At 34.8% G+C, this 24,912-nt stretch overlaps 2 protein-coding genes across 3 annotated transcripts in view; one reads left to right on the forward strand and one right to left on the reverse strand.

Moving 5' to 3' along the window:
* The first annotated feature begins 1,377 nt into the window (after positions 1-1,377).
* LOC120625993 (synapsin-like) lies at positions 1,378-20,921 on the forward strand. Its single transcript, XM_039893273.1, has 9 exons — positions 1,378-1,411; positions 5,681-5,807; positions 8,141-8,256; positions 9,056-9,271; positions 11,760-11,920; positions 16,343-16,428; positions 17,559-17,685; positions 20,253-20,357; positions 20,892-20,921. Exons 1-9 carry the CDS (start codon positions 1,378-1,380, stop codon positions 20,919-20,921), a joined length of 1,002 nt encoding a protein of 333 aa, XP_039749207.1.
* The window catches only part of LOC120625540 (tissue inhibitor of metalloproteinase), a 73,088-nt gene continuing 68,671 nt past the window's right edge, over positions 20,496-24,912 (reverse strand). For both annotated transcript variants that reach the window (XM_039892589.1, XM_039892588.1), the window contains 2 exons: positions 22,724-22,848; positions 20,496-21,146 (listed from right to left, as the gene is read on the reverse strand). In XM_039892589.1, the coding sequence (XP_039748523.1) occupies positions 21,089-21,146; positions 22,724-22,848 (183 nt within the window). In that variant the 3' untranslated portion in view covers positions 20,496-21,088. The remainder of the gene's footprint in view (positions 21,147-22,723; positions 22,849-24,912) is intronic.

Below are 24,912 nucleotides of genomic sequence, written 5' to 3' on the forward strand. Positions count from 1 at the left end.
TGCGACACCATTATAAATAAAAATTCAACATCGCTTAAAGGTGACTCTTGAACATATTTTTGAGGATGATGTTTGTTAGGGCCATTTAATCCGTAACCCCGTAAGAAATGTAAGAAAACATTATTAAAGTGTAAATTTTATTATGATAGTTAAATTGTGACACACGATTATAAGTAAAAAAAAACATTGATTTAATAAGCTAGGTAATATCTGTAAAAATTAAACTACGTACGTACGACTAAAGCGCGTGGTTTCCTAATTCGAACCACCCATATCCTAAATCACGTTTAATAAAACTACAGTAAAAAAGAAGGGCCCTTGCACTGGACCCTTGTGTTTTTTTAAATATCTACCTATGATATAATATAAAAAAATCCCAATATTCTCTAAAATTATAAAATTGTTGATAAATCGGGCACATTAATTGCAACCTGGACCCTATCCAATACGTTTCTGACATAATTACAGATGCAATCACCGCTGATATAAACCTACATGTAGGTAATACGTTTGTATTATTGAATCTGCTTAGCGTTTTTGACTCTACGAGATTTGAAATAACATCATTTGTAAAATGTAATCACATACTTATAAATCCTTCATAATTATCAATGTCAACCCATTATCGTCCCGCAACAGGGCAAGGGTTTCCTTCCAAAATGAGAAGGGTTTAAGGTTTTAGTCCGTAGTGCACCATGTTGCCTAAGTGCGTACCTCACAAGCCTTCAAGAATAGTAACTATGGGAAACTCTATGGCAAGTTCACTATATTTTTCTTCAACTTAGAAACAAGTTATATTTTTAACCCCCGACGCAGAAACGATGGGGAGTTATTAGTTTGACATGTCTGTGTGTGTGTTTATCTGTGGCATCGGATGATTTTATTATTTTTTTGTTTGAAAGGTGAATTAATCGGGTGTATACATACATAGCTATGATTTGATTGAAATCTATCCAAGATGGTCGCCGCAATAAAATGGCGAATAACATATTTTTTCACTACACCCTCAATATGAGTATTAAATGAAAGGGGTGTTCAATATAGCGTTGTCTACGCTATATTGAATACCTTCTTGACTAGAAGAATGTTGTACGCCAATTTAATAGTCGGGGGTTTTTAAAATTTAGAATTCTTATTTATTGAAAAAAAAACGCATATACCCAGAAAGGGAGGCCGAAGCCTATCTATCGATAGCTTAACTAGGCTATCGCCGCTTTCAATACCATTCCAATCCTAACTAATGTTATAAATGTGAAAGTGTGTTTAACACCCGCCATTTTACCGTCGGGCTATATATTAAGATCTTTATTCAATGCCTTTAAAAAAGAGCGATGAAAGTAAAAGATTTACGAATGTCACCTAATCTTAACTCGAGAAATGACGGTAGATATAACCTGGAGAATGGGAGTCAGTAAGTAAAAAGGTAGTTAGGCTGTGTACGGTCGTAAAGATGCGACACGACACGACGGTTCGGGCTGTTGGCTGTGGGCCAAAGTTATGACATTAAGTTTATCGCCTGAAGTATTCGTCAATTTTTTTGGAGGTGAAATGAAATTTAACAAATAACATTTTCTATAATCCTTTTTAAATTGTTTGGAATGAATGACATCGGTAGCTACGCGGCATCGTACTTTGTCGCTTAATCGCTCGGCGGCACGTTTTTGTCGGTATGGTGCCAGCCAAGGTCTAAGCCTTCTACCAGACAAATCATCATCATCATCATTTTAAAAATAAATTTATCTGTTATTTGATACCAAATAATGAAACTGAGATTGGTTCATATTGATAAAATACAACCATAAACACTTAATAATATATATGACTCAATTCCTGCTGGATATGGTCCACGTTTTTCTTTTTATTCGATATTGTGAAAAAAATTCATTCAGTATTTAATAAAAATATATTATTAAATATTTGACAGGAACTGCTGAAATCTGTTATAGTACATAAATAATGTGCCACATATAAATATTTGGTGTCTACAAATATTTATATGTAACACTTTATTTATGTACTATAGATTTAAATTTTAAATCATAATATAATAAAATAATAGCATAATAATATAATTTATTTATGTATATTTTAAAAAGTTTATATGAAACCAACCACTAGACGAATAAAGCAGCAATAAATTAACAGCAAAATACTTTGCAGTAGGTAACTAGACATTTATAATGAGTTTGTATGTAAACTTACAAATTCGTCCGCTCATACAGTTCGCCAGATACCCAGTCTATTTCTTATAAAAATAAGGTTTCGTACCACATTTTTTATTACATTAGTTACAGTAATTAAAAACTAATAGTGATCATAATCATTCGGACCGCATCGTACACTGTAGGTACAATACGTGCCGAGTCTTTGTATTAGCCGACGTCCACCTTTCGGTAAGCGAGCGGCGGCCTCTGAACTATTTAGCGAACGAACGGTATATTATGTATGTATATGAATTTTAGTATTCCAACTATGAAACTGGCAAACTAACATAAAACCTCAACTAAGTAGGTACATGATTATATAATTCGCTGAAAGCTGACACGCAGAGTCACTAAAGTATTACTTAGGAGTTAGGTAGGTAAATGTTGTTAGGTAATTTGAAGTAGGAAATTACACGAGTTCCTTCGCAAACATTTATTGAGGTTGGTAACTATCTTGTAGTTTGTAACTTTTTTCTTTTCTTAAGACTTTGATGTAAAAGTAAAAAAAAAATCGTAGAGAAAAACTTTTTTGTTTGTCTGTCTGTCCGTCCGTGAGTCTGAGTGTAAGTAAATACAAAAATTTCCACTACCTTTACTAAAACTCCCTCTCAATTAATGATCATCGAAACGTTACAGTTTAGGAAGGTACGTATTTAAATCCAGGTAATCTACAATTGAGATGAACTAAATTTTGTTGGTTCACATATATCATCAGCTTAGCCTATAAACATCCCAGCACGGGCCATCTCTTATTGGATGGAGAAATTAAGGCCCGTACTTATAAGCCGACAGTTTATCTAAACAAGGATCTCAGCTTAAGCATACGATTAGATTCACCGACACTTGAGAACCTGTAATTAGTTCCGAATATTACAGTCTCTATTGAGAGATTTTTTATGCAATTAAAAACATTGCGCATATAAAAAATATTATTTAAATATGGTCGCTGATGATGGAATAAATATTGTTTTATAAACATTGGGATGCAAAGGCGGTGTTTTTGTTAAAGCGATCTCTTCCAGACAACCCTTGCGGTAAAATGGTTATAATATTTTAAAATTCAATCACTGTTTTCCATTTATTCCACAAATGTTGATTCAGTGGGCGAGATTACATTTACTTAACCTGTTCAGAGAACAATTTTCAAGAGTGGAACTGGATCAAGTCCGAAGGATGAAATCAATAATTCAATAAATATGTATTGTTGCAGCCCTCCACCCATCTCCCTCAAGCACAGCCCGCTCTGTTTGTTCCAATACTATCAAATTCACTTGAGAGTGAACAATTGAAAGTAAGTTACAACTTCTGTTATTTTTCTTTGTAGCCTTCGATAAATAATATACTAGATTTGCAATTCGATACAAAATGTACCTAACATAAAAAGTCTATGTTGTGTACAATGTACATGAAGCTTAATCCATACTTTCATATTCCTTACCTACGGTGACAGTGTGTGTTTTTTATTTATTTCTTACTTATGCTCGGTTCAACCATTGCACCGATCTTGATGCACATAAATATGACGCTTACAACTTGGGGATAAGAGTGGGTTATTTCTGTTCCCACTTGTTGAAAAGCACTCGGGAAGCGGTCTGAGGGATATAAGAAACAACATTTGTTACCATTGCACAACTTAATTATTGTTGGTGAAATTTTGCATGGAACTAGATGACAAAAGCTGGAGACAAATTTTCTCATTCCATATCCAAACGGTCACCACAGGATTTTTAACAGCTAGTTTGCAATAATCACCTGGAGTACGGTATAATTTATATTTAATTTCACCATAAAAAATCTCCAAAAGGTGCTCTCTTTACGTTATGGACTGTTAGAAGGTAACACTTGCACGCTTTTTGGTACCTTAAAAGCGTAGCGGCATCATACGACTTGTTAGCAAACCAAAGAAAATATGTTTTCGACAAATAACCTAATCAAGATCTAGTAAATTATCGATCGAAGTTCGTTACAATATATTGCGCACACAAAGTTAAAAATTCAGAGCTTTTAAAATTCGATCGCAGGTCTGTCTGTCTCTTTTTAATCGCTCTACCATTATTTTTGGAGGTAGCCTTTAAAATATCTATAATGTATATGGTTGGAATTAACGTATTTTTATTTCTTTTAACAATAATAATTATTGTCTATTATTGTCACCATATTATTGTTATTGGAAACAAAAAAGATACAATTATGCATGCGGGCATTTTAAAAGCTTCGAGATTTTACTATTGCTATGTATCACATTTGTTAAAAAAAGACCACACAAAACTTAACCCTTTATTATACCCACCGAAGGAAGATAGGCAAAAGTGTAGTTTAAGTGGTGTTATTTTAATAGTACCTACATTATGACGTATAAGTTTAGAATATGAATATTAAATAGTTCCGGCTACTTAAAAGTTTCCACAGTTCTAGGCATAAGAACCACTTTATGCGCAAATGTGGTACGGATGAGCCGAAATGTTTTTATCGTAAAGCTAATGTCACTAATCTTATTTGTATACTATACACCCACGTCAGAGATACAAATATGATTGGCAGGCATATGAGTAAGCTTAGTTAAGTAACCTTTTTTCAAAGTATTGCTTGTTTTCGTCAATGATGACACATCTAAACATGTAAAATTTTACAGGAATGCATTTTTAACGTTGATTAAAAAAAGTTTTGAAAGCGACGTTATAGCGTCACATTTTCTCTCCTCAAGAATCCTCCAAGAAAAGTCCTAATTGTAGCTAAAACTAGTTTGTTTTCTGCACTTGGGTTAATAATTAACTAAAAATCGCTTTTTTTCATCCATGTTGCACATGTGCGATATTACAGGGCTCATTTTATTGCTCCACCTCTTTTATAAATTTTACTAAAATAAACTGGTGGCGTTGTCTAAATAGACAAACTTGGTGGGATGCAAGTAGTAAATCAATTAACTACTTACACGTCTGTCTATTTAAAAGCGCTATCAAATAGTATCTATTCTGCTGATTTGGTTTAAAGTTGTACCAGGAGTCAAGTATTTAATTACTAAACTGTATTCGTCCCACGTAGTTTTAATTTAACGCTTTTTTCATATTACGCGCTAGACAATATACGTGTGACGTCATTCTTACCACAGGGCGTACAGAAAATAATTAAAGTCGTTTCATTATGAAAGTCTGGACTCAGCAACGAGTTTTTAAAATCATCTAAAAAGAGTTTCTCGCTGACTTTTCTGAGTTGAATATACATTCCGAATCAGTGGTAATTATACACACAGATAGATTAACCTTTTGAGAGCTTTAAGAGCCTGTTAGATACTATAAATAACAAACTTTTATTTGTATTTGTAATAATTATTTTTCACATAAGAACGATAGAATAAAAAATAAACGATACATACAACCGAGGCACTAGCTTTTGTTGTATTTAGTCACAAAACTTTCATAATATTCATGTCTGTTTTCATTTTAATCTTTTAAAATAAATTATTTGTGATACATTAGGGGCGGTCAAAATAGATCGTTCGGGGTGCCCTGGGATCTGTGGCCCGCAGGCCGCGACCACATCAACCCTGTCTTTCTCAAGCTTCCGAAATTCATTTACCACCAATGTCAATTACTTGAAAAGAAGGTAAGTTTTTTTGTTAACCAAACAGTATTACCGTGGGACCTTAGAAGTCATAGAGCTCGACAACGTAAATAATGGCCAATAACACACGGTGGATCTACAAATATTTTTTAAAAACGTTACAGGAAAACGAAGAATGTCATAGTCCAATTAAAGAGCACGCCTTACGGAGGTGACTGACACTTTCACATAAATCTTAATAAGGCCCTGTAACGTAAATTTACGCTGTCGAGTGATGACTCTTCAGAGCCATCTGCATGTCTTTTATTTCCGACCACACGGCATTTTCTGCGAAAAATATTCAGTTTCCATCTGGCATTTTTGTACTTCAGTTTTTTTTATATTCCCACCTGTTAGTGTTTACTGTCGAACTAATTTGTCTTAATTATTATTATACCTTATCTCAGGATTTTTTAAAGATTATTCCTTAATAATTTAATAAGGAGCTTACAACGGACGCTGTCTAATTTATTTAGTACAATTCATCGAACTCAGAAATGAAGTGTTAAAAAACAAAGAAAGTTTCGGTATAGCTTTATCTTATATGTATTTTATTTTGATATCACGAGTAGAAACTTAATTTTTCTCAGTTCGACGATATCCTTCGTGCTATTTAATAAATTATAATAATGGTGTGCGATATTAATGTTTTTTGATGGAGCACGAATTATCGTTCGTACTATGTCAAGTTTAATACACAGCATACAGCCAATAGCTTAAAAAGATTTCCCTATCCGCTCTCAACCCTACACCCTAATTAACTTAAATTTATAAATAATGTGAATATATGTCATATTCAAATAAGCTGTAACCAATTTTATAACAAGATGAAAAACATAGAGAAGCTAGATCGACTGGCAATTTCATGATTAGCTTTTCTGAGCCCGCTGACCCAAGTTTCTAAGGTGTACATAAAAACAAACATTGATCAATCATGGATTGCTATATGCCAATTGAATCAAATTTGTTAAACTGTATATCATCAATTAAGACCAAAATTGATAAGTGCGTTAAAGCAAGTATTGTTTAAGTTTTGTCTCTTTATAACTTAATGATTTAATTTCCAGTAGGTTTGAGTAGTTTTTAAAATCCAAGTTTTATTATTTTCATCTTTTGCAACACTAACTAATAATTCTAAGAAAAACTGCCACTGCCTACATAGGTATAATTTTATCTGCTGTTGAGCCACACTTTGAATGCATCTAACGGGATTCGCTTTTGAATATTCTTGAATTGGGGTTTGCTTTCACATTAGTTACAAAACCCGTGATCTATTAGCCCACATGACAAGCCAAAGTCCTCGGGGGACAAACCTCAGCGTTGTGTTTTCGTACTAACTAGTTCTAAAAGGAGCATCTGTTACCTTTATTGATCCTTGAAAATTTCAAGGGAAAAACTGAAGACAATGTACGAAGGACACGCTTCATGATTTTTGTTTCCTCGAGGCCTTTTTCCACTCATGTGCGCTAGGCCTTAACCTGTCACATCCCTCTGCGGCATACCGTGTAGCACTCATCAGCTGTCAAGTTTATATTAAAGCCCAGATGTTATTTTGCCAATAAAAAAAACAAAAATCTATCCGTTCCATAATCAGTGCATGGTGCTTAATTCCTCGGTCACTGTTGTCATTTCCATGTGCTTATAAAGGTAAGTAAAGACAATATTAAATTTTAATATGCATAGTTTTGCTTCAAAGAAAATACTATTCATACATTTTGCAGTAATATTGAGTCCAGAATCCGTAAATAATAGTTGGTTAAAATTTTTGAGATAAAATAAAACGAAACGCGGCAAATGGTGCCATGAAGCGTATCCTCTTTGCCTCCCTAATGAATTGTGTACATGACACCTTAAACTAGGACATGAACACTTGCTTTGAATTTTTCTAGGTCCGTGACAAATTGTACTTTGCATGGAGCACTTGAAAATATTAATACGAGATTCAAATAAATGTAAAGTGTTTCTTAAATAGTTAAATAGTTATCACAGTAAATTTTATTAAATCTCATGTTTTCTAATTAAGATTCAATAAAGAAATATTTGAGTTGTAGATAAACGAATTATGTAACTACTAAAATAGCTGAAGAATAAGGCATTTGGAGTATTTATATTGAAGAATTCTATTAAGTATTTTTTTTAAACTCTCTTTGATTATGGCACTATAAAACATCTTTAAAAAGAAGCTTTGTTGATATATGCATACAACGGGCATAAAGTTGTTAAGGACAGTTGAAGTAAAAGCTGAAAGGACAATGGGTTGCTACATTGTGTGTGTCGGTTCTTCCCCCCGTCCCGTCCCGGCTGCTGTGGCGTAGCTCAGCGGAGGCGTTGCGCAGATTCAGCTCGGGAGACCTGCAGTCCGAGTGCGATGAAGGCGAGGTGGACCCCTACACCGGCCAGCCGGCGACCACCAGTCAGCCCAAGCCGCAGAATCAAAGGCCGGTCTCCCAGGGTAAGAAGACTATTTTAAGTTTATTTCAATAGCCGAAGTATCCATTAGTTCAATCCGTATTGGAGCAGCGTGGATAAGAAGCTCTGTATTCATCTTCTGTTACAAAGTATACACGACTTTTTCCTCATAGGAGAAAACTCGTCCACGTTATCGTTGAATAGATAAGCTTGTGAAATTTTACACGAAAGCTTTGACACTAACTGTAATAAAAAGAAAGCTTGACGAAGATGATATTGTTAAACCATATAGTTAAACCAGCGGACTAATCAATTATTTATTAATATTGACCATGATTTATTTTCCGCTAAAAGTTAGCCGTTTACCTTACATTTTTACTAGTTTAGCTTTGGATACTGCATTCTCTGGTGGTCAGTGATGATGCAGTCTAAAATGGTAGCGGGCTTACCTGTGACCTAATATTGCACAATCCCGTTTCAATAATCATTTCTTACATTAAGAGTTGTCTGGAGAAGATGGCTTAAGCGAGCTTGAGCTAGTCAACTAAGGCCGGACTTCCGGACTTAATCCAATCCCGACCCTCGCACGTATAAGCACCACTTATGAGTGAGAGGTCCAGAGAGGGCGCTTATTGTGATGCAATAGATCATAAGTTTGTAAAATTTGACACGAAAGCTTCTACTACACTTACCTACTGCTATCAAAAGCTTGACGAAGAGGATGCGACACCGCTTAAACTAATTTTGTAATGTAAATCTGATTTAATTTTAGACTACCAGGCTGACAGATATTGTTAGGTAAGAAATATGCGTGAATCGCCCTTTAATTGTATGCTTTTAAGCGACGGGAGGCAGCATCGGTAGCGCGTCTACGTCGTCGGTCCCACCAGCACCCAGCGCTGGCAGTGCAGGAGTCGGAAGTGACCTATCCCTGAACCTACGGGGTGGTTCCCGTGGGACGTCAGCACCATCCTCACCGGCCAAGTCACGAGAATCGCTGCTGCAACGCGTACAATCGCTTACTGGTGCCGCTCGTGACCAAGGAGCTAATTTATTAGGTAACTTACTTAACCTACTGCATATTTACACTCTACTAGTGCCTTCTAGGAGCATGTCAAGTTTAACATTCAACGTGGTGAACCGAGAACAGGAAATTTACATCGTGTGTTGTGTACTACACCTAATACTTTATTAGTATTTATGTATAGTTTCTTACTGCGCGATAAATTAAATCTATAAGCATATTTCACGGAAATATACTTGAACTTAAACTTACTAAAACTTAGTAAATTATACTGGGCCATTTTGCAAATTGGTACTATGCCGTACTGTATTACAATTTTTACCGAAAGCTTTTGTTCTTCTACTTTTTTAGTGGAATCAATCAGAATCATAACTATTATCAAGCCACTATCGGCCCAAATAAGGGCTCTTCTCAGAACGAGAAGTGTTGCGGCCGTAGCCCACCACGCTGGCAAAGTGCGGACTGGTAGACTCCATAGACCTTTTGAGAAAGTTATGCAAGTTATATCTTAATTGCTTAAATAAAAAAGACATATAACTCCGAAAATATAGAGGTAGGCGAGTTTCGAACTACTGGGTACTCCTAGAGAAATAACTATTCAAATTTTCATAAAATAATATGTGGTGACAACCCTATTTAGCAACCATTAGCTCTATTTACATTGTGTAATATGACATCCTTAAAACTAGTTCATTGTCTGTTATAAATATTTGTGTATATTATGATGAATATTTCTTTTAGTACTACTATAATAATCGATTGAGAGATTTCCTGTTTAAGAAGATGTTTCAAATGACTTTGTATACGTACACTATTCTTGGATAGTTTTTTTCATCTAAAACATAATTAGTTTTAAAAACTTTCGTTAGGTTTATCATATCTTTCACGTCTTAAGAATAACAATCTATTTTCTTGTATTCTTGTATTGTATTATTCATAAATTCTTTTCCCCTTACATTTCCCTTTTTAAATCCTTGTCAATGTTAAAGGGCTTTTATAAGCACGTGGCAGCACACAAGGGATAGAAAGACCCTTCTCTGAAACCCTTCTTCGAATCCGACGTCTTTCAAGTGTACCTATGTTACAAGTAGATAAAAACATGTTGTGGTATATTAAAAGTCGTCTGAGGATGTTAGATAAGTTGGAGCTATGTAGGTTTACGTAGTACATTTTATAAAACCTTAATAGAACTCATATAAGGCATTTAATGGATTATTTTCGATAAATCAAGACACTTTCGCCACTCCCCTTATAAGTCAAACAGCTTCTAATAGTGTGGTGGAAAATAGTTCAAATATAGAATATTTTGCTTTCTAATAACTTTTTGCAGATAGATAAGTAAATACCTTATAGGCAGTGGCGTGCATAGAGGGTATGCACAGGGTATGCAGATTGTAATAGTTATAAAAAGCCTACCCTTATGTATTTATAAGTCGTACTGGAGATTTTCTTCATTTTATATCTTCTGCATACTCTGTGCATACCCTCTATGCACGCCACTGCTAATAGGTATGAGACTTTGTGCTGTTACTGACTTAATTACCCATTAAACAACTTTGATGAATATTTGCGCTATAATAAGGCAGCACTTCAGACAAATATCACGTTCGCTCTTTACACACTTGTTCGCATAGGGTTTCTGCAATAGGTATATCTTCTTGTATGATATGCCATGTACGTTTTGTAGCTAGTCTCACTTAAATAAGATGTTCGTGACTTCATTTTATATCCATTTTGTGGAGAGTCGAGATTTTAACTAACAGGGCAATTTCGTATTTTAAGAGGTATTCAGAAAATGAAGCGATATTTCTGGAATACTTCAGACGTTTTTGTCACTTTAATGGGTTCTATTTTTACGGGTAGGTATAAAGCTAAATGAGTCTTTTCCCGGTTTCCAGTTGATGATACTCATTACGAATAAATGAGAGGATTCAAAATTAAAGTGACCTTTTTAAGACTGAATTTTTTTAAACACTTATAAAGCTTTTTTCTCGTGACTTTATCTGCGTGTATTACCATTTAACTTGGCGAACTCCAATAAACAATTTGAAACAGTATGTTTAATGGTTATGTGTATCTAAAATATTTAATTGCAATGAAATCTTGTAACAGTGGACTTTAAGCATACCTACCTACCGATTATAATTTGGAACTCCCTAAAAGATCTATATGTCCAGCATTGGACGTCCATTGGTTGTCACGTGATCACGATGAAGACACTAGAAGGTACCTTTGTGCCATCTGAGACTATACGAGATTGAAGTGTATTACTAATGCACCCGTATTTATATCAAAATGCACTCAAACAATGTGCCATGAACATTCGGCGTGAATAATTTAAAGCTATTCAATAAAAAATAGAATCACCACATTTGTAAAAAATCAGCATACGTATAATTAGTTATAGATAATTACAAATTTACTGAAAAACGTGTCAACAAACCGACTAAATGTTTTTAGCAACCGAGAAGTATTGTTATTACATTGTTATTGTAATTAAAGTATGATTTAAATTTATATAGGAAGTGTCACGTCAGTAGCTTCGGTCGGACGAGGCTACAATCGGGACCGCTGCGTGACGCTGTTGGTGGTAGACGATCAAAACACCGACTGGTCCAAATACTTCCGTGGTCGTCGATTGCCCGGCGAATGGGACATCCGTGTTGAACAGGCTGAGTTTAAGGTAAGTAGTTATTTTAAGTGATTTACTAGTTGTATTAACTAGTTATAAAATTTTCATTTAGAATAGTCACATCGATTCGATTTTCAAATCGAAAAAAAATTTCAAATCGGAAATTGTATGCCGCAACTTTACCCGATATTTTCTACTACGTGAATATTAACGAAATGAAAAAAACATTAAGGTTTTTGTATAGTAATGTTATTACATCTTTCTTTAAAGAGCTCTATTCGAAATACAGCAGTTTGTCACAATATCATTCGCTACTACCACAGTATAAAGAAAAGTTACAGTAGTTCGACGCCTTTGATCTCATATATGGTTAATGCGATCGTCTACATAGCGTCGTTACAGTATATGGGTCAACTGTATAAGTCCCGACGGAGAGCAGTAGGAACCTTTTTCTCGCCCTCTCTTACCGCAGGATTGTTCTGCCTAGACTGCTTTGTCGAACAACTGCTCGGCTAACCTTACTCTGTGCTACTACCAAATGGTTAACTAACATAGAAGAAAACAGTTGCATGTCGAAAATTCTGCACTGACTACTTCAAGTAAATAATGGTCGAATTAGTCAAAGCACTACGGCCGACACAGCCAGTAATACGAGTATGTGTTAAAAATAGTGAATATATAAAACCATGGTAATTACTCTGATTCCATATCGCACCAATGTCAAAACCAATTTGAGAGTAATGTGTTATACCGCACTAAAGATGCCTCTACTAATAGTTACGGCAGCCGGTGTCATTGCGTAATTCAGCTGGTAGCGCATTTAATGTCATGTTACGGTTATAGCCTACGTTGTATAATCTACTTATTCCAGCGCTTGCATCACTTCCAGGTAGTTAGGCACTAAAAATCGATACACGATGAACAGCGCCGACTTTAGATGTAAATTATTGTAACATCTACCGAGTTACTATTAATAGTCACTCATTATTAGCATTAAGAATTGAAAATAAAAATTTACTCTTATCACATTACCATTGCATACAAGGCGGAGAACTTCTAATTATATTGAATATAGTAGGGAACTTCTTTGGAAGGGTTTGGAATGATAATATCATTTGGATGCTCAGGAATACTGAATAACTTACCGATTAAAAGGGGCATCTCGCCCCTTTGAACCTAAATGTAGCGGTTATTCCATCTGCGTAAACATTTCTAAGAAATGTTGATGCTAGGCAGGCGGTCGCATAACAATAAGCTCGTCTTCAAGTTTGAAGAAGACAAGTGATACAGACCCCACATAACGGCGGATACCAAGAAGGAGAAAAAGATTTTACTTAAATAAATATACTGCAAAAATTCATACATCGCCATCTAGCCTTAAAGTAAGCGTACCTAACTTGTGTTATGTGTACTATAATAACTGAAGAATATTTTTTATGGATATTATACATAAATACAATATAGTGATAAACATCCAGAAACTGTAAACATCCATGTTCATCACACAATGATTTTTTCAGTTGTGGGAATCAAATCCATACTGCCCGCTGTGCCAATCGGGTGCCAATGGTCCCATTAATGTAGCAAAGCTGGGGCCCGGCCTACTCATTGATAGGAGAGTAGGATTAAGAGCTTAGACCCTCTAAGCTAGACCAATATAGGTTGGGGAGCTTTAACGATTATTATAACATATTAGTTATAATAATCGCGACCGACGGCTTAACTAGTCTTGAGTTTGGGAAACGCTAATTTACTTCGGACTTGTACCTACTTAGTTTTTTTTGGCAGAAAACCCATGAAAGGTGGGTACCTACGTAACATTTTTTTGTTAAACCAGAATAGGTGCCAGAACACCTTCGATATCTTTCTAAGGCATCACAGCGGGACGCTTAATTGGCTGTACGTCTTTGTAGCTATGATGAACATTCTGAAAATATTCGAGGTCCGAACCCATTTACAAGGCGACAGCGCTGACCACTGCAGAAACTGACAGAAATGTAGAAAGTGTTTTATGTAGTTTTATTCCATATCGGATGTACCTATACTTATATATGTTTTTATCCAGTTAAGGGCCGCCACTCATTGTGTTTTTTTTTTGTTGCTGTGACAATACATTGACAAATAGTTCCAGCAATTAACGACTCCAGGCAAACCACTGCAATTTCTTTAAAATACATCTAAGATATGAGCACTTAGAGTCGCACAGTGAAATTTAACAGCGAATGTATCGTGGGGGACAGTAGGCGACAGCGGCGAAAAGTCACAATGAACGTATCAGTATTTAATAGTCGTAATAAGTATAAAGTATAAAGTTCTACCATAGTCAGCTAATCAAACAACAGCTTCGACTTTACCTAACTGTATTCCGATTTCGTCCATTACGTAAAAGTACCAAATAATAAAAGTTTAATGTTCTGTTACTGATTTGCTATTTGTTACAGTAATTATTTTTCAGATCCATTATAAAACTGTTCCCGCTATTAAATTAATAAGCGTTAATTGAGTTTAGTTACCACAAACGATAGTAAAATCTCATTTACCACGCCATTTATCAATACAAACTATCTACCTTGCTCGCGCAGTCAATGTAATAAATTATTGCAATTTCAAAGTCTATTTACACTTAATAGAAATTTTCATTCAATACTACATAATCAATAACCTATAACATTCCACTGCCGAACTAAAGGCCTCTCCCAGCGGAAGAGTTAGCCCATAATCACCACGCTGGTTTGTGATCGCAGTGCGACCTTAGTAGCACTTTAGTAGCACGGAGGACGTTGCTGCACGTTCTCCTATATTCCCTGAGTCGTCTCGTACGACACCCGTGGGAAGAAGAGTGGTGGTGACAACTGTCTTCCGATCTGCCGTCACGGCACACGTCACAATCCATTTAATATCATAAACGCGAAAGTGTGTGGGTTCGTCCTCTCTTTACACCCTGACTAAGCAAGCAATATACTTACTTGATTTTTGGCGGGCAGAAAGTAAAATGGGCTTATTTTTCTCGGGAAACAATCGGTGCCCACGGGATTTGTCGCAGGAAGACCAAAAGCTAGTACTACATATTATTTTAAAAACTATAATAGCTAGGTAGTGGGTTAATATAGCCATTTATCGAAAAAAGAAAAATCTAAATGAAACTTAATATCATAAGTATTGTTAATCATAAATATTATTCAACACTATACAAAACAGGTTTAAGAAATAATCTATTTCTACTTATGATATCATTATCATTTGCATTTTGGATTCAAATAATGGATTTAAACAAGTATGGAGCTTGATTTTGCCGAAATTATCTAAATCTAATTTTTTGCTCATAAATCTCTAAACTAAACTGGCTCTCTAAATGCAATTATTTTCAAGAGAAAAATGGAGAAAATCAAGCAGAAATAGCTTCATACCTGTCTTATTAAATTCGTTCTGAAATTTGTGTACGACAAAATTGGCACCACTATTTAAATTCTAGGTAGGTATTCAAACTCTTAATAATGTAGAAACGGAGGAACGTTGCAAATTGTTCAACCAGCACTTTAATTTCGTCTTTAACTTTGAAAACACTTCACTGACTTGTTTGAAACCAACTTGCGAAGAACTAAGCGATATAGTTGAAAACTAGAGTTTAAATGAAAACGTCGATGTTTTTCAAGATACATAAATCCAGTGTTGTGCAGGATAAGTTTAAAGCGGAGAATATCGTATTTGGGGTATTAAAATGTCAATGCAATCAGTCTGCATTGACATTTTCTTTCTCATGTTGCAGCTGTAACTTATATACCTACAGGTGGAAGTTATTTATAGCTGTCCAGAAATAAAGTTATTAGTAGCCAATAATAAAGGCCCTTTTAAAAACAAAGTAAGAAACCGGTTGCGGTCATTAACCTTGGTATCGGAATGATTGATAATCTACATTGAAACCGGTATGTTTCAATTTCCGGTCCGGTTTCAATTTCATTTATTTAACCGGTTGATCTGAATCTCTGTTTCTAGTTTGATTTTGTAAATTTAAACCTGTTACTCAGTCTGAATACTCAGCTCTTGTCGTAATAATTTAATAATAAATTAACAGACAAACACATTTTCAAATATATATTATGTGTTGAACGTTATGCAAAAGTTTGCTTAAAAATATCGTTGAGGTTCGTTTAAAACTTTTAACCAATCAACCGGTTAAATAAAAAACAATATTTTTAACCGGATGATAACCGGTTTCGAAATATATAACGCGACGCGCACGGTCAACATGGTCGCCGAACAGCTGGACCTTTTGAGTTGCTCTCTGAGCGTATTCACAATGGCCGCAATGAACTGTCTATGAGCACAATAGGTGGTAGGTTAAAAAATATGGTAGTTAGTCAGCTTGTCTTTCGCATTAGGGTAACCTGTAAGAAAGATTTAATAGATAAAAAAAGATTACAAGTATGAATTATGTGGCTTGAGAACAGATATGAATAAAGGAGGTTTTTCCAGGAGCTTTCGGTGACGGCGAGCGGTGAGGGATCTAATGTGTCAATGGCGGTCTACCGTGGTGGAACTAAAGTTACTCGGTGCTACAAGTAAGTTTATTATAATGTATATACTGTTAAAAGCTAGGATACAAGAATTTGACTTTAATTAGCTTTTCAGTCTAAGCGTCCAGGACACAATTCCAAACGCAGGTTATTCGTAGGCCAGAATGGTAGGTCTAGATCTAGGTTCTATAAACCGGGGTAATTTATTTCAAACGCTGGAGAGAAGTCCAGTGTCTGCCCCAGTTCGAACAAATAGTTGATCTCGGATTTAGAAGTGTATATATATATACATTCTCATATGATATAGGTACGGTAAAGATAAACAAAATAAATAATTTATTAAATTTAGTGCTCGACAAACATTTAACTGTAACACTACTTTGAATGGGTGTATGGTAAATATAGTTAAGCATACCTATGCCATGCTTCATAAACATTATGAACGTGTGACTTTAATTGCGTATACACATAGGTACACACGCGATGTTTTCTTTTGAATCGAACCTTTGATAAATGTTTTCATAGAATGTTTAAAGCTTGCTGGAGACCGACAACTACGTATTTGAATGAAATTATTTACTCTTTGGAAATTTGGTAAAAATACAAAAAAAAAGCAAACATATGTATATGTGTCCCTTTCAGTTATCATAGCTGATTAAAGGTCTACTGCTGAAAGCGGAATTCAGAGTTTAGTGACCTTTAGGAGACTGAAAATAATATTTTAGTGATTATTATCGGGACCAAGGTATATTAGCAACTCCAATGCTTGTATTGAGAATGTTGTGACATAAAACTTATGTGACATTTATTTCCCAATTCAGGAATTTTCACTATAGTTAAAAATGCTAACTACCACTTTCTTATACCAGGCAATGCTATAATTAAATAAATAAATATTCTACGACAATACAAACATCGCCATCTAGTCCCAAAGTAAGCGTAGCTTGTGTTATGCGTACTAAGATCACTGATGAAAATTTTTATGAATAATATAAATAAATACTTATAATATACAGATAAACAACTAGACATAAACGTTCATGTTCATCACACAAACATTCTCCAGTTGTGGGATTCGACACCACGGCCTTGGACTCAGAAAGCAGGGTCTCTGCCCACTGCGGCAATTTGCCGTCAAATAGGTAATAGATCTAGCAATAACTTCTGCTTACCAGGCCTGATTTTGTGCTGGTGCGGCAAAATGTACGAGATGCCGGTGCGGACTACCGAGCGCTCCTTCTCGGCTTGAAGTTCGGTGGTGTGCCTTCCATTAATAGCCTCAACTCCATCTACCACTTTCAGGTAAGAGCTTATACTATAAAAGTGGCTTAATATTTTTCATTTAAATATGTTTTTGTTGTTCATGTATTATTGTAATCATTAGCCTATATAGCCTATATAGGGGAGGTTTCACATCGGTTAGTTAATATTAACTCTGAAAGAATGAAAAGGGGATGTAGAGCTGTAACTCACCACAGTGGAGCTAAGTAATTCGGGCTAGTGAGTTCGTTTTTAATCTTTTGAAATAGATTAAATCGACACTTCGAATGTTCAAATGTGTGTGTGTGTGAGCGTGTTTAAGTATTTGTGTTTTTATAACATATTTTTATAGTTTACACACTACAAATCATATATGTCTCGAGATTTGATCGTTTGAAATAAAAGATGTAAAAAGCAAGTCAAAAATGTCTTCACTTTATGCATAATAATTTTTGTTGATCAATTTTATATGTAGGAATGTGGAACTCATTATTTATACAACCGCATATGCAATTAAAAATACATGCAACATATAAAATACGTTGTCTCTATAAATCAGTCAAATGTATGGCAGCGGATGATATTGTTAAAAGTAGAAAAAGTAGACTGATTTACATAGTGATAAATTATGTGGTTCCCTGGGGTACAGTAGAAATGTCAGTTACGCTTTCGAGCTGTGTGTAGTTATGTAGATTAAGCCCTAGTTGTTTGATAAATTGACTCTATTTTCATTCTACCTTTGTAGCTACCTAAAGATTCTTTTACTATAATTTAACAGTTTATGTTAAATGTGTTATTTTTTTTTAAAGTGTTTTAATTAAAAGCGTACAAATACTTCTCGAATGTGAAGTAAAACTGTCCGTGTTGTGATCGCACCTTCAATTTATTTCGATTTTAGAGAGATGTTCGCAATCTAATCGGCAACGTTTACTAAAAATAAGGAATACAAAATAAAACGTCTTGGTTTAATCTTAGCGTGGGTTTCGTAAAACCTCTGAAAATAGTTGTATTGCAGGCAGTTTCTAAGAAATTGTCTTTCGAAACTAGTACCAATTAGTCAATAAACGCACGCCCTTTAAAAGCAGGAACTTGAGTCGCAAAGAGCTCTTAATAGGTTCTTCTATTTGTCGTACGACACGAGACCAAGCGTGATTGTTCGGTAGTTACGTAGTGCCGCGGCTGCGCAGGACCAATCAGCAGTCTCTGGAAACGTTGGATGATTTTATGCAATAAGGAAAGCAAAATAAATTAGATTAAAATAGCGTCATAATAAACGCCGATTTAAATATAATAATCCCTCCAGTAAATATACAGAACAATTGTTAAATTTACTTTAAATTCCAAACAATAGTAACTCATTACTAAGTTTATTGGTACCGCTGGCCGCACCGATAAGGTTTATTCAAGACGATAAGAAAAAATAGGGATGCGGATGCATCGTTTTGTACTTCTGTCGGTATAATGGAATGCAAACCGATATTTATAAAATAAATTATCGACGATACCGATACCAGTGAAAATAATGCAGACGAACTCAGGTGTACAAATATTAAAAAATATACAAATAGACATCAAACTTATGTTGCGGAAACCTTTATTGCAGAAAAACATTTAAGAGTATGCTAAAATATACGACGACGATCCTATATCGATATCAATATCTATTTCCCTATAAAATATTTTAAAACAATGCAATTGTCTAGGTGGGTATTATTAGTGATTGATGGTATTATACTATTGTTTCAAATTATTTGGTCGAAAACATGTTTTTTATTTTATTATAGTAATTATAACATTATTATAGTTATACGTGTGATGGTTGATTCTCTCGATGGCATGAGACTTATTAAGAAATCTATACTCATGTATAATGAGTAGATAACTCACAAAACAACGAATTTTAAGTAGGTATATTGTCTAATATATAATAAAACGTTATTGCGTTAACGTTTAACTAATATTTAATAAAACATACTTGCGGTAACGTATAACACACTTTTTGCGTAAATGCCGCTCTAGCAGTATATTTAAAACAACACAGCGTTTGTGTTTGCCGCACTCGCAGAACGCCGGAAAAACACGCCCAGCGTGTTCGGCCGCATCCTTGTAGGTACATTTATTTTAACACGCCTAGCGTGTTCGAGCCGCACACGCGTTACGTAGTTTTAAAACACAAACGTTGTGTTTTCAGCAGCCAACGTGTTAACTAGGTACATATGGCATAACACCATCCATAAGGATAATACGTAATTGTATTTATTTAGATTTTAGTATAGTTATCGGTGTACTTACACGTGAAAAGTTATTCCACTATCCTTGTGGTGATGATCCGTATGATTTCGACACCATTTCACAACACATGAAGGCATTTTGAATTATTGAAATCTAGTTTTACGCAATTCGTTTAGCCGCCACTACGCACGAATGTCGCGAGTCAACTAGATTCGTTTGCGGTACAGTTTATAAGCACCTCCCACCACGGCATAGTTTTCGTTACGCTATTTTTGAGTACGAGAAATGCTTTTATGCTTTTTTCGTTCGCTGATTGCAGGCGTTCGAAAAATATTAATAACCTTGTTATTGGCGACTTATTTTTTTCTTTCCTCTAGGACCGGCCGTGGGTGTTTGGGCATTTACTTCAACTACAGCGACGCCTCGGCAGGGAGAACTTCCCACTTATCGAGCAAACCTACTACCACAACTATGCTGATATGGTGAGTTTTTGCACATTTGCTATGGATTATTTCTTCCAGATGGCGCAATGTGACGTTTTCTTGCAACTTTAGTATTAGAATGACCAAGGAGCTATCAATATAACGTACCTATGTAAAGTTTATAGTAAAAGATTTCTTGGTTTTTGAAAGTCTTTATTGTAATTTACTTACATCACTAGTGTTGTTAATTTACAAAGATTTAACTTATTCATAAATATAACTTAAAATAAATAATTTAAAATAACGTCAAATTGACTTCTTTCCAATCCGTGCAAACAATAATTTGGAACCGCTAAAATATTTTCCAAAATATAACAAATGGTAATGCTTTTCAGTAAATTCGTCACTATAAAGTCTTACATAATTTCGTCGAATCACTTCATTCTCACAAAGAAATAGTCATAGCCACACACTTACTGTCCAATGTTCATCGAATTAAGTTAATTAAGGAGTTGGATATCTCCTTGACTAGCCAGAACTTTAATCCTTTGAACAAAATAGCATCAATATTTTGATTAAATACTATCATTTTAGTCCTGGTACGAGCTTACAACATTTAAATGAACTAACCTAGAATGATGTTAGGATGAACATTTTGGCGTAGTAACTCATAGTGTTTCTATAAATTAGTAGTAACAATTATAAGGTAACCGGAATTTCAATGGAGCCGAGTCGGATATATAAATGTTTGTTACAAATAATATTTAGTTTGGATCGAGTCGTTGGATGAATCAAGTCATGGTGCTGTTGAAATGTTGCTTCTGCAGACACCTCGTAAGGGCTGGGGCCCTGGAAAATAAACGATCACAGTTTATATGGTTAATAACGATTTAAGTATTTTGTTTAAGATCAAAGATTTCTATATTTAGTACGGTTCGGTATAATCCCTTTTGGAGCTGTAACGTGGTCAGCAATCCGCACTCGTCCGCTCACAGTTATTGACCCCTTTGTTTGCCCTTCATTGTTTATCCTACACCCCTGTGTACACCCTTTATGTAAATAAGTATAGGCATTGGACATCAAGTTTATGGAAATATAATAATGTATTCTACCTACAGTAACCAATCTTTTATTCTGAGATTTAGATTAACTTTGATATTCCCGTTATTATTTTAAATAAACCTAAGCAATAACAATTGCCTTTGTTAAAAAAAATCTAAAAAGTAGTAGAAACAATAATAAATGGAAAGAATGTAAGAAATGAATTACTCTATGTGTGTGGTCAGTGGTTCCATATATTTATAGTACCGTATTATTTTCACTGGTCTTATTATGTAAATAATCTTGTCGTAACTCTTTAGTGAATAGCTATAATCATGTTTTCATAAAAATGTATACCTAATTCATATATAATAACAATATCATGTATAGGTACAAAAGTACATACGAAAGAAGGATTTAAATCCTTACTTCACTAGCATCGTTCATTTGTATGCATTAATGTAAAAAAGAAAAAGAAACAACTAATAAATAATGTAGTTTATTAGTTCTTGACTGGCAATTCTTTGCTTTCGGGAAAGTTTTAACATTATTTTTTGTACCACACCTGTTTACGTTGCACGCTATGTAAACTGTTAAGTCATGCAGATGCCATATAACTTCTGTCTTTCGATACTTCAGCACGACATTCCTTGAGTTCCAATGCATTTTCCTGCTGCCATTATCATACAAGAATTCTAGCAGAAGATACTCGTCGGTAACATATCACAATTTTCGCGCAAAAAATTACTTTTTCAGTAGGTATTGGAAATGCGAGCTTATGAAACCGTATCGCATTTACTTGGTAAATGGAATTCCTACTAAAGCGAAGATAAGCTGAGTACAGACTAGACCAATCAGATTAATTAGAGATATCGTGTCAAATTTACGTTTTTTAATGCGCGTATGTTAAAACCTTGACATAACCAAAGTCATATAACAAAGAAAATAGAAGCTGTTGTAATGACAAAAAACCGCCTTCATTTATATCTAGTTCAGGCTTGTAACGACGTCTAGTTTTCCGAGGAAGAGTCAAGAGTATCAGAGCACACGGATGATCGCCCGTATGTTGAGCGGACCAAGTTAGGCACGTCTATGTCGGAAGAAAATTTAGAAATCATAAATTATCAAATTGATACAATTGTATTGGTGGTAACTAGCCGCAGCCGAAGCTGATCGCGACGAGACCAGATAATATTTCGAAATTAACTAATTACCAAATTGCTCCTGTCGAGTACCCAAACAAATCCAACCTCCATTTATCCACACCACAGAGCTCACAACTGCGCCATTTCTGGCGACTGAGAAGATGCGTTTATTATGCACCAATCTTGGTTTGGGAAGTCCTACTTATATTATCTTTCCCAAGAAGGTATAAATGTATTTACCTCGTCCATCGGCAACGTCGTTCGCGATCGTGCAAGCAGATGCCGTGTCGCTCGTAGCATTCTGTCGCGATGCGGCCCGTCACGCAGGTGTTCGGTGATTTCGTACTACGTCTGTTCATGTGAACCTGAAAACGGCACCACTTTTATTACTCAACTACCAGACTATCTACAATTCTACCGAGGCAAGTTCAAAACATGCTGTTTTTCCCTTCTCTCAGCAATTCACATTGATTGATAGCTCAGTGGGTCCAATCTTTCACGGGGTTCAATCCCCACCTCTGACTTATCGGAGTTAGCTTTTTTTATTTTAAGCAATTAAATATCAGTTGCTTTAAGGGTGAAGGAAAAGAAAGTTCTTCATAGTGTTTTCGAAGTCAGCTAATTGGCGCACAACTGGAAAATGTCTGTTGGAGAACATGAATGTTTTTCAGTGTCTGGGTGTTGATATTAATATTATAAGTATTTACGTATATTATTCATAAAATAATTCATCAGTTATCTTAGTACCCATAACACAAGCTACGTTTACTTTGGGGACTAGATGGTGATGTGTGTATTGTCGTTTTATGTTTATTTATTATTTATTTATTGAAGTCGTGCAAAGAATACCAATCCACAATTGGGCAGCGTGTTAGATAGACTACGGCCTTAACACTTCTGATTCTGCGAGGTGCCCCGACCATTGTAGTGGTTCGGTGCGGCGATGACTTTTTAATTAAATAATTTTTATGGATTTTTTCTGATTCTTTCAGCATTTAAATTAAAATTGAAAATTCATTTATTTCAAGAAGCTTATTTTAGATACTTTAAGCACTTTTGAAACGTAAAGTCTGTTTGTTTGAACAGAATCTACTACCGTTTCAGAAGACACAATAACTAAAAGCCAGCAGGAAACTCAGCAGTTGCTTAATCAAATGAACAATCGCTATTGGGCGTTTAACCCTCCCCTACATCCGGAGCGGCCAACTACGGAAGGGTTGAATTTGATTCTATTTCTATATGGTCTATTTTATGTGTCTATATTTTAAAATGTTTTTTATACTTTATTCCTTCGTATTTTCTTAAGTCCAGTTCGCATCTTGTAAGTTCTAAGTTCTGTTTGCTTAGGGTTTAACTTTATTTGCATTTCATCTAAAGATAAGCAAGCCAAGCGGTTTAACATTTCGGTACGATCTAATGTCCAAACTGTTAAGGTGTATTAGCTTAGTGTAACTCTACCCCTTATAAGTTTCGGGTTAGAGCACTTATATCTGCATTTACCATGTCTTACGCTTACTTGCTGCCAAGTAAAAATCCACAACATTTCGTGATCAAATAATATAAGCACGTAAAATGGACTGCCTGAATTTAAAGGTTTTGTAAACGAAGGAAAACGTGACTCGTTTACTTAAAAAACGCGCTCAATAACGAATAGGCGAAGTTAAATAGATTTGCTGTACTAACTCTTACGCTGAAGTGTACCTATCTGATAAGGTTGGTTTAATACGAGTGTCATACGATACAGATTCAAGAAATGAGTATAACGAGGTGTATGCTCATTCATGAAACCTTATATCATAATCATATAATCAAGGATCTGACATGATTTTTTTAATATATATTTATGTATATAAATCTTTTTTCTGTTTGTTATTTTGATTTTTGGGTCCAATACAAATTATATAACAAACAAACAGTGATTACAGCAAAACAAAGTCACACATCTACATTTGACATTTCGTAAATTGTTTACAACGTTCTATTGAAAGAAAACGTCGTTTTTAGAAAAGTATTATTCTTACCTACGTTTAGGATTTAAGTTAATAGTATTTTTCATAAATGTAAATTATATTTTCTTAAAAATCTTCTAAATAAAAATAGGTTCTAATTTCAAATGCGCTTATTTAAGCTATGTTAATACAATGCTCCAGTCGCGCACGATTAGGTTGATCACATTTACTTCGGTAAAGATTTTGTGATATGGAGGACGGAGTCTTCGACGGATATTAAATTACTCGCAATCAGTGCGATTGTTCAACAACTAAATATTCTTTACAATTTTATTAGAATCTTAATTTTATTTTTGAAGTTGTTTTGTCTAAATAGCCATTTTTAACTAGAATATCTGAAATTTGAATTGAAATTGTAATACCAAATTAAGATTTACCTAAAATTATGCTACTTAAAAAACAGGTATAAACATTTGGCTT

This window comes from Pararge aegeria, chromosome 8 (assembly GCF_905163445.1).
Source record: "Pararge aegeria chromosome 8, ilParAegt1.1, whole genome shotgun sequence".
In the NCBI taxonomy this organism is placed as follows: domain Eukaryota; kingdom Metazoa; phylum Arthropoda; class Insecta; order Lepidoptera; family Nymphalidae; genus Pararge; species Pararge aegeria.